This window comes from Malania oleifera, chromosome 13 (genome assembly GCF_029873635.1).
Source record: "Malania oleifera isolate guangnan ecotype guangnan chromosome 13, ASM2987363v1, whole genome shotgun sequence".
Taxonomy (NCBI): domain Eukaryota; kingdom Viridiplantae; phylum Streptophyta; class Magnoliopsida; order Santalales; family Ximeniaceae; genus Malania; species Malania oleifera.
In genome coordinates, this window is record NC_080429.1 from 16,783,575 (window position 1) to 16,794,629 (window position 11,055).

Consider the following 11,055-nt stretch of genomic DNA (forward strand, 5'->3'; position numbering starts at 1 on the left):
TTTTGATTAGTTGGAGTTAATCTATTCATTCCTCAAAAATTCATGTTGATAAATTTTTGATCATCCACATAAAGAGGGAGAATTGACTTGGTAATTTAATTTTAAGAATTCCAAATTTACCACAGTTCAATGTAATTTAAAACATTCAAATCTGAAATTTTTCATAATTTCATTTTTTAAAAGTTTGGTGTCACATTTTAATGAAACTAGAACTTAAACAAGTCAAGAATTCTAATATATTTCGACATTAGAATATTACCTTTTGAAAAACAAAGTTTTTTTGGTAAAATTCTATTCTAAGAAACCCCTGTGCCACTTGAACCAAGAATTTCAGTTCATTAGTATAGCCCATTTGAATTCTGGCAGAGGCCATTTCTAAATTCTGGGCTTAAGCTGATTTAGCTTAGGCATCCACTTGCCCTAAGCACTCTTGTTTCAGTCATCCAGAAAATCACAGATCAGAAATAAAACTGCACGACAAATAATCGAAACGAATTAAACAAAGAAAACTTACCTCGGAGAAATCCACATGTTGATTTGAACATGCATATGTTGATAATGTTTTGATTTCCCATGGCAGTTTGCCAACTTCTCAAAAGTTTTCTAAAGAAGATTTAAGATGTAGCTAGTATCTTATTTGTGTTTTTCAAATTGAAGCAACCAACTGGACTCTCAAATGAAATTTATCAAAGCACATTACAACTTTGACGACATATTTATGCTGCAAAAACCAAGTCAATTTTCAATACCACAGTTTGTCACACCTTCACCGTTGCCTCTTGTGATCTTATTTCGAATCAAAACAAGCATTTGAGTTATTTACCATTTCAATTTAACCTGTGCCAACACTGTGTTCCAATCTTAAAGCCTGCTTTTCCTGCATAGCATAGAATAATTCTTCAATACACACAGAAAATATGCCGCTTCATCCAATCATAAAACCCCATGAATCAAGTGCTTCTGATAATGATTAATCAGCTTGCAAAAATCATAACATGGATTCATTAATGATATGATGGTTCATGATTGGATGCAAAAATTAACTCTTTCCATGGTGGTACTAATGTTCTATGCATAGAGCATGTTCTTTACACCATGAAAAACCTATACAAAGTTCATACAAACAGATCAAGATTACCTTTTTGCTTTCGGCTCCATTGATCCTTAAGTCCCCCCAACTAGCCCCCTCTCTTCAGATCAATGACTATGACACTGATATTATCGGAGCTTCTCCGTCCTAAAGCAAGGCGGGTGAGCAGTGCAGCTGCTAATGCACTGTGAGATGGGTACAATGCTCCAGCCTCATCATCTTCCATCCGAGGTCCATCAGAAGAACGCCCTTCTCGAAGACACTTGCATGCTACCTCACAAGCCAAGTCACTTGACACGACATCCCACAAGCCATCACTCGCAAGGATTAAACACTCATCATCTTTGTCTCTTTTTGTAAAGGAAACCTCAGGCTCCGATGTCACAATTGGTTTTAGGTACTTGTCTCCTGCTCCAAGAAGCAAAAAGGGTAGGGCCTTAAGATACCAAAGTTGAAACATTCACAAAGATGTCCATTCTTAATGGGTTTCAAGCAGTTAATGTTATTTGTCTTTCAATTTGTTGTCTGGTATAAGTTAATGTGTTAAAAGACTAATTGAACATATAGAGCATTGTTCAGTCTTCAATTTTTCACCAAGATAGGTACATCTTGTAATCAAGCCACATTTCACACAGCATTATACCATCCAAATCAGTCTGACCTTGAACACAACACAATTTCAATCAAAACAATGTTAATGTTCAAACAAGAAAAGAATTTTCTTCGAAACTCTTGAAAACACAGAAATATGTTAAATATTATACAAACAAATGAACCAGCAGGGTTACTTGATTGAGTAGAACCAACTAGGTTATGTTAAATTTTGTTTAAAAAAATGATCAAGGAACATATTTTATCATATAAAGAATACAAATGATTGGACATATGTTTGCTCAGCTAGGTTCCTCTAAAGGTTAAAAACACATTGACAAGTGGTTGAGTGAGGCTCCTGAGTATCAGTGAAGTGAGGAAGATCACTTAAAGCAGAGATTTGAATAAATGGTGTGAAAAGGGTTCAGGGTGATGCAACAAATCAAATAGCTCATATCTTAAGGATTGACTGAACTGGGTTTAAGGTAATTCACAAAATATTTGGTCAACCAAAGCATCAAAAGCCGCAACGAATTAGTCGACAAGAAACCAATTCAGGAAAAAAAGATCATGGGGCACTTAGTTGCAATTGTATCATTATCTTCCAATGTTTTATTGTATATTTTAGGACTGGATTAGGTCTAAGACAACTGCCTCACACGTATGCCCCTTCTATGATTTACATCATCTCCCCCTACTCGTTCTCTTTTCTCCTTTTTCTGTGTTTTCTGTTTCTCAGTTCCTCCACTCATCAAATTTTCTTCCCACTTTCTTTTTCTTCCTTTCTATTCTCTTTCTCCTCATCTTTCTTGTCATTTCTTCTACTTCCTTTCTATTCTTGCTCCTCCTCCAGGCAATGTGACCTGGACAATTCACCAAGAAAGCCTGCTCTGAACAAAAGTTGCGCTTTGCCACTGACTGCGCAATGATTCTCTACAAACAGATGCATCCCAAAAGGTTAATGTACCTACTACCTACCATGAAGTTTTCCTATAATGTGGTCTATTATCACTTAAAAATTTTAAGGAGCTACCCTCTGCTATGTTAGCGCTTAGTGTTTATAACTCTTTTCATATAACATTAGTCCAAGCTCAAGTGAAGGAGAGAATTGGTTGCATTAGGCAGCCAACTGCTTAAAACTTTTGAGATTAATAGTTAATAATTATTAACTAGGCATCGCCTACAAGGGGCACATTGCACTTCCACCACTTAGGCATAACGAGAAATAGGCAAGGGTGGGCTATTTCATCAACCATAAGCGACGCAAGTGAATCAACATGCAATTATGGTATCAAACATGCATGGATTCTCACCATATTGGAGATGGAAGGGTGAAGAAGCTAATCCAAGTGATTAGGACTAGGTTAGCAACTTGGGACATAGAACCCATACAAATAAAACTTATCCCAAAAGAAAGTCATATAGAAATTAAATGCAATCAAAATAAAAGTGTAGGAGAAAGTGGAAGAGAAATGGGAAAATAATCGCTATAAAAGAAGTGGGTGGGAACCTAAAGGGAGAAAATGTAATCAATTTAAGGCAAAATGATAAAAGAAAACACCACTACAATACAAGTTAGTGTTGATACAAACACTCATTGAAATAGTATGCTAGGAATATATGGAAGGAGATTCTAGGTGAATCCAAATGAAGAGGACAGTTGGAGAGATGACGAGGTCCAAAATGCATTCGAAATAAAAAGAATATGATTTAATGCGTAGCAACAACAAATAGAGACTTTGAAGGTATATACTAAAGAGGAAAGAGAGGATGCAAAGTGAAAAAAGTCGCTAGCATAGTGAAAGTTAAGAATATACGGTAAATTGTATACAAGACCAGACATGAAAATAGAAAAATGACATATACTAACTCGCCATGGCTGGAGAATGGAAGAATAGATTATATCAAGTGTGTTAAAAGTGACAATGTTGGCGGTTTAGTTAAAAAGGATGGTTACACAAAGATAGTGAGCGCATTTCAATAAATTGTTCAATGAAAACTAATAAGAAATGCCTAAAATTAGAATTAACAAATGAGAAACCTAAAATAATTTAAGATACATCCACAAAAGTTAGGATGCATGAAATTAGGCATGCACTAGACAAAGATGAGGATGAAAAATAAAAATGCTATAGGATTAGATGGAGAAGTTGGAACTTCGTAGGAGATAACGAGGTGATATGTTTGACTAATATATTTAGTAAAATATAAGGACTATGAAAATGCTAGATGAATAGAAGGAAAATAAGATCACTTATAAATAAAAATAAAGGAGATACTTACAATTAAAAAAATATTATAGGGTTAAAACTTACGAGTTACACAACGGTATTTTAAGAAAGAGAAATTGAACAAAGACTAAAGTTTGAAGGATAAAAACAATCAATGCAGCTTTTTTCCATGGCTACACAATTATTAAGGAGATTAATTAAAAAGAGAAGGTTTCAAAAATAGAAGATGGCTTTGCATGTGGGGAACCTTGATAGGGTACCCAGAGAAGTTACACGGTAGGTTCTGTAAGAGAATGGAGATAGTGGGGTAATGACTGGTATGAGGAGTGTAGGAAAAGAATATAAAAAAATTTCATCACAATTGGCATACATCAAGGTGCTTTGAGTCCTTATTTTTTGCTTTAGATAAAGATGAACTTACTAGACACATATATGTTGTTTGTAGATGAGATGGTCTTTATATATTATGGGTGGAGTAAGATCCATGTTGAAGTTATGAACAGTTGGTTGAAAATCTGCAAGCTTCTAACGTAGAACACAAAATACATAAAATATTATTTTAGTTACTCTAGGGGCATTTTGATAACCAAGAAATTTTTAATAGTAGATTCTGGTATCTTGGATCTATTATGTAACTTATACAAGAGATTATGATAGAGAGATAACGTGAATTGGGAAAAATGCACCTTGTAGAATACCTTTAAAATTAAAAGAAAAGTTTCTTTAGATGAATATGGGAACCTTTGTGTAAATTTGTAATATTGATTAGAATGTTTTGGAAATGACAAAACAACGTATCAAAAAGTAGAAGTGACATAGATGAGAATAAAAAGATGGATAAGCTAAATAACTCTATAAGATTAATTAAAGAATGAACATCCAAGGTAACTTTTCTTTTTTTGGATAAGAGAAAAATTTATTAACAAAACAGAATGCAATTACAACACAAGGAGGACAAGATGAACTCCAAAAAAAAAGAAGAAAAGTTTAAACAATACAAACAAACTATGCTAGAGCTGCCCTCTAATCTCTTAATTTGAAGACTAGACAGAGACAGCCCCTAGAAAAAACCAAAAGAAAGCGCCCACAAGACACCAAAAACATCACTTTATCCCGTAACAAGCTTAGTTCGGCTCTTGAAGGTTCTGGTATTCCACTCGAGCCAAAGAGATAAGGTAACTTAGGCATAGTACCTACCTATATAAAAGGTAAGGAAATGTCAATAACAATGGTTTGGATACTTTCAATGCAGAGCAAATAATGCTCCAATGAGAGAGTAATTTAGTTAATATTTGGCTGATTGGAAATGGTAGGGACAGAATAGTGTGCCCGGACTGAAATAATAAATAAGGATTTGGGGGCACTTTGACTTTTTGATGATATTGCCCAAACTTGTGCAGAAGGGGCACTGGGGGAGATTCATATAACCAACTGCATCTAGTAAAATATCAGAACTTGATTGTCATTGTTTGTGTTGTAGCGTAATTGTTTAAGCGCTCGCATGATTAGATACTAGTAAATGTTAAAGCCGGGGAAAAAAAAACCTGGCAGTGGATGATGTTAGCATCAATCTTCAAGGTCAGTAATAACAAAGGGAAAATTTCTCAAATTTGCTTCTTAGGTCATTTGCTGTACACTATTGAGTTTGATATGCAGATGGAGCAAAGCCAAACAGCGGCACCATCTCAAGGCTTGGATAACGCAAGTCCATTTGAAAATTTGAAGAGAACCAATGATATCTCTAGAAAATTGGGAGAGATCCCGATAACGATCCATTTTATTGTTAGCATTATTTTAGAAACAAAAAAAGGTAAAATTATATTCCATTTGATGCAAATTGATCATATGAAAATTGAGAAAAGAAGAATCAAATAAGGATAACAAGTGTCAAATGGGAAGGATATTAAGAAGCTCAGTTGCATCAAGAACAAAAACAACTATGAGGCCATTTACCACTTAGGACCCCACCAAGTGGGATTTAGAAGAGGTGGGTTGGATAATGGATATAGCCTTAACGATGGCAATTTTTGCATTAAGTGAATACCTCGAGACTCAAATCTTCTGTATGTTTGCGCTTGACAGTGCAGGACAACACGTTCGAGAGCAGAAACAAAGTACATTTGTCTTAGGATGGGGAAAAAGAAAAGAAAGGCCTTTTGTTCAATGTCAGCAATGATTTTATCTCCCATTCTTCTGTGACATGACATAAGAAATAAAAAAATCCCAGTAGGAAATTGTGTAGATTAGTAGAGTGGCAGATATAGAAATCTTTGACTGTGGGGGCTATATATGTATTCACATTCATAAATAGTTAATACATACTACATATGCCCAAACAAACGAAAGTTAACATTTGAACACCACGTCATTTTCATAATGCAGGCGATTTTTTGTGGTACCAATGAAACCAAGACATGGTACATTTTGGCCCTAGAACACTAAACCTAGCTGTCCAAAGTTTTAATTCAATATTTCGTATATAGGGCAAATTTGTTGAATGATAATTGTCTTTTTAATAATTATTACTCATCTTTTACCAAAGAAAACTCAACTGAACCACATTTTCAAGCATATGCCGAATCACAACCTTATTCTCGTTCAACAAACAAGAACCGTCAACAAGTGTCAAGCATCACTCGTGAGTCATATGCTCTTATTCTAATTGTCAATTTTGATTTTTGACAAGAATAAACTAGCATGGTGGAACTTTAACTGAATCTAATTTTTAAAAGAGATTACCTATTGCTCGAGACATGGCGAGAATTCCTTCAACCCGTGCTCCATTCACAAAAATGACACGGCCCCCAGCTGACTTAATCCTTGCAAGTTCATCTGATCGGTCTGGCTGCAGCCAAACATGAGAATGCCATCCAACTTTTAATTCACATCAAAAGCAATGTTTAGATTTTTAAAAGAGAACTAACTACCTTTTCTATGTTTGAATGCCTAAAAAGAAATAATTATTTGTGATCCCTCTAGAGAATCACGTGCCAGAGCAGACACAATCATTTTGTTAATAGTTAGAGTGAAAGGTAAACTAAACATGCCTTGACATGAGATTAGCCTTACAAAGAAAAAAAGTAAAACACGAAATGACACCGAAAACACTGACATTATGCACAAATTAGCGCATCCCATTATCATCGTAACATGCACTGTGAGCCACAATGTGCCAGAATTAGCTTAGCTACATAGCAATCTGAGCAATCTCAATTAATACACATGGCATTTTGTATAATTTTGCATGTTTGCTCCAATAAAAGGCACATGGATGAAGTTGGTAAAAAATATGTATGAAAGCATTAAAATAATTCTGATCGCAATGACCCGTGTCACTTTACTTTTATATGGAGCAATAATATCAAAGTTACCTCTTTTAAAATCTAGGGCCTTGGCCCTACAACTAACTCCGGAGCACCGTGGATTTGTTCCTACAACAAATCGTTGTCAAGACATCGGAGTTGAGGCTCACCCCGGAGCTCACCCGTACCACATTGGGCAACTGTTGGGCTATGTACCATGTCAATAGTAAACAAAAATGGCGTAAATTTATTTACTTTTTGTTAATTTAGTATGTTAATATGTACATGTAATTAGCAACTTTGCCAGTACACCCCAACACCTTAAATGGGGAAGCTTGTGTGGTAACAAGCCCATCCTATTCCTACCAATACAACAAAATCAAGCAAAAGAATTAGGCGACAGTGCTAGTCCAAAAGTAAACATGGGTAAAATATACACGTCTTGAAGTCCATTGCCAGCTGCTTCTATAAAAGTCTTCACTCATTGCAGTGATCTTCACAGCGTAAGATGAATCGGCAGCAGTAACACTTCTTCTCATCTTCTCATTCTAGATAAATCAACACAACTGAAACAACATGCACAGTAAACACACATGGAATCCTTATGTCTAAGAATATAAGGCAATTAACGCTATGCCATTCCTATGTGAATTGGGATTAGCAAAAAAATATATAGAAATATTTTTTAGGCACGATAGCCTCCAGCGAATTTGTTGGTGCCCGTCATGTAAGATTCCCGAGCTTTAATTCCAGTCACCTAATATTAATTCCCAAAATGAACCGCCGTGAGTATCAGAGATTCATAATTCACGTTTCGAGTAAACCGATCTCTAACACCTATCCTCTATTATTGTATTTTTTTTTTAAATTCAAAATTATAAGAGGTCTCGTATCAAACTCCTTGTAATTTTACAATTGACCATCTCACAAATGGCTTTAAGATTCTCTTGCGCTATGTACTCATCGCGGGCGGCGCAAGGCATAACATATATCACATCAAAAGTTGCACAAAAGTATAAATTGGAAGGTAGAATTTGTTGGAGTGTGGGTGTTTGGGAGGGGGGCAACTATGTAAAATTTTATTTTTTTTATAATAAAATAAAACCAGAGACAAGTTAAGAAAAAGCTAAAGAAAATTACTCTTATCTTACATTTAAAAGCATGGATTTCGAAAATTGAATACAATATAATACAAAATTTTATTGAATTTGATCCAAATCCAAACCCTAAAATCGTTACTCCCAAACACTACTTCAATTCTTAACTTTTCGCAATTACTATTACATAAAAGTCGATTGGCAAATTTTGGGGGCTACCCCCCCACCTCCGCTAGTCCCCTTAATATATGCCCTAGCACATATATATATATATATATATATATATATATATATATATATTCTTGTGACACATATTTATCATGAACAAATTATAAAAAAATAATTTGAATATCCCTATTGACCATGATTGCATGCAAAAGATGATTGATCCTTCCTTGCCTAAAAGAGTGATTGATCCTTACATTCAAACTCTGCCTGAAAGAGAATCTTTGTCCAATATTACACTCATTACCTAAAGTTTTGGGACCCATTCCAAATCTCCAACCACTATATTCCAAGCACAAATTCAAACATTATATTAAATACAACAATATCATTAAAATGGCAATACAGGAAGGCCATCGTACGTGGAAAGATTGACAGGTTGTCACCCTAATTGCCCAAATTATGAATATATATATATATATATATATATATATAGTAAAATAATTTGGACCCCCAATTTCTAGGGCAATTTCACCAAAATTTAAAACTGTTTGCGGAGCTCTATTCTGTTCGCAACATTGATTTTATGATTAGCATTTTCTTAGTCTTTCGTATAGTTAGTATTTATTTAATGGCCCGTCCTCTTTACAAAACACAAAGCACATGCAAAATGAAACATCCATTGCGACGCACATTATATGCTAACACAGCGGAGCGTGGAGGGGAGACGCACACCTTGTGATCGGAAGAGAGCGGGACGGCCCTGCCGCCGCGGCTGAGGACGGCGCGTGAGTCGCCGCAGTTCGCCACAATGATGTCCTCAGGCGTTAGAATCGCCACCACCGCTGTGGACCCCGCCAGCGCCGCCTCCATTGGATGGCACCCGCATTGGTAACCCGCGCTACCACACGGACACGTGTTAAGCGCCGTTTCGTCCATTCTGTTGAAGCATCTCTTCAACGCCGTCCGCCACCACTCTTCTTCCTCCGACGAGCTCCCGCCACCGCAAGTCTCACTCCCTTGCTTGTCGCACACGCGCATGAGCTCTTCTTCCACGTACACGTGCATCCTCTCCCTGCACAACTCGGCAACCTGCATGAAATATGAAAAGTGATGTGAGCGCTTCAACCGCAAATGACACAACTGCCCCTCCAATGACTGCTTAATCAATTCATCGATTAGGGTTTTGTCTGTCCTTTCGAGCCCATAATCAATTCATCGATTAGGGTTTTGTCTGTCCTTTCGCTCCAAGGTGGGCTCGCTTAAACTAGATTCAAGAAAGAGAGAAGTTTTTACGTGAGACCCTCCATGACCGTCGTACACAGCAAAGAAGTGCACCGGTTGCCACCGGCATATCTCCGGCAAGCAAAGTCTCATCCGTACGGCCACCGCGTCTTCCATCTCCCGTGAACGCCCCGACAACGACATTGTCCCGAAAACGGGCTCGGCGAGGGTCGCTGGCGCTGTCGCCTCCGGTGGAGCCGCCTCCGCCGCATCGCTGGAAGACGCCGAGGACGGTGGCGTCGGAAAATCCTTCATCTCCGCGCTGCGAACGCGCTTTGCCTCCGGAACACAGTCGGACGTCTGGAGATGATTGTTGTCTACGCGGCTATGGTTCGACGGCGGCAACGAAGCGTCTCCGGCGACAGCCGCTAGCCGCCTCATCTCGATTCTCCGGCGGCGGCGGTCACGGCATTTCGCTGGGGAATCGTCATTTTCGTCTTTTTTCATTCTCCGGTAAACGTCTGTCATCGATGAGCACGCGGTGTCCGTTCACGGAAGATGAATCCGACCTCCGGCTGAGTCACATCGCCCGCGTCAATCATCACCGGCGATTATTCTATTGCATTTTGATTTTTGAAAGTGAAAGTTTAGAAAATGAGAGAGAGAAGATGTCATTTCGTGGAGAGAGAAAGAGAGAGAGAGAGAAAGAGGCCACGTGGTACGTTCTATGTATTTCTCGTGTACGCAGCTGCGGCAGCCACCCTAGCGGGCAGCTACACGAACTGCCCATTCATTGACCATCTCGTGCTCCGCTTTGGACACGTGTCCGCTACGACGCTCTAGTTTACGGAAACGTCTTCGAACAGCTTTCTTTTCTTCTCTAGTCAATCTCGCGTTTCACGGCGAGATATTGTCTCGCGATATAATAGTAGGGGACACGTGTCGAGCCAATTGGAACAGATGGGGTCTGGGCCATAGAAGGAGACACAAATGGAGCAATGATAGAAGTATACGTGGAGAAATCAAAAGGAGCAAGGTGGCCCTACATTTAATACATCACAGAAATTTTTCGAAATAGCGTACGTGGCGGATTCCAGTGAAACCAGCGCGACATGGGTGACGTCACTGACGTGTACCGTCCAACGTTGACAGCTAAGAAAGCTGTCTAAGGAGCGGTACTAGTGTAACAGTCAGGTGTTCGTCTGTCGCCGCCAGCTTAGCTACCTTAGTGCGGAGCACATGGTTTAAATGCAGGCTCATCGATTTTTCCGTCAACAATACAATTTGAGCTTGGATTTATGAGGTTTAATTTAATTTACGATTAAATTATTATTGTAAATTTAAATGAAGGAGTT

At 37.9% G+C, this 11,055-nt stretch overlaps 1 protein-coding gene across 2 annotated transcripts; it reads right to left on the reverse strand.

Annotated features, from left to right (window-relative positions):
• Positions 1 to 510: 510 nt before the first annotated feature.
• On the reverse strand, positions 511 to 10,400 carry LOC131146465 (probable protein phosphatase 2C 75). Of its 2 annotated transcripts, XM_058096088.1 has the most exons (5): positions 9,773 to 10,400; positions 9,212 to 9,568; positions 6,652 to 6,757; positions 1,139 to 1,498; positions 511 to 877 (listed from the first exon to the last, which is right to left on the reverse strand). In XM_058096088.1, exons 1-4 carry the CDS (start codon positions 10,226 to 10,228, stop codon positions 1,179 to 1,181), a joined length of 1,239 nt encoding a protein of 412 aa, XP_057952071.1. In that variant the 5' UTR covers positions 10,229 to 10,400; the 3' UTR covers positions 511 to 877; positions 1,139 to 1,178. The 2 variants fall into 2 exon arrangements, with proteins under 2 accessions (XP_057952071.1, XP_057952072.1); XM_058096089.1 differs by lacking the exons at positions 511 to 877; positions 1,139 to 1,498 and adding an exon at positions 4,794 to 5,109 and having other exon boundaries at positions 9,773 to 10,375.
• Between the last annotated feature and the right edge of the window lie 655 nt (positions 10,401 to 11,055).

Excerpts from the sequence above, each read along its gene's own strand:
- LOC131146465 (XM_058096088.1), bottom strand. The coding sequence starts at position 10,228 with ATGACAGACGTTTACCGGAGAATGAAAAAAGACGAAAATGACGATTCC. Across the intron at positions 9,569-9,772 it reads ACGGTCATGGAGGGTCTCAC|GTTGCCGAGTTGTGCAGGGA; the intron begins GTAAAAACTTCT and ends TATTTCATGCAG. Across the intron at positions 6,758-9,211 it reads CGCTCTCTTCCGATCACAAG|CCAGACCGATCAGATGAACT; the intron begins GTGTGCGTCTCC and ends GTTTGGCTGCAG.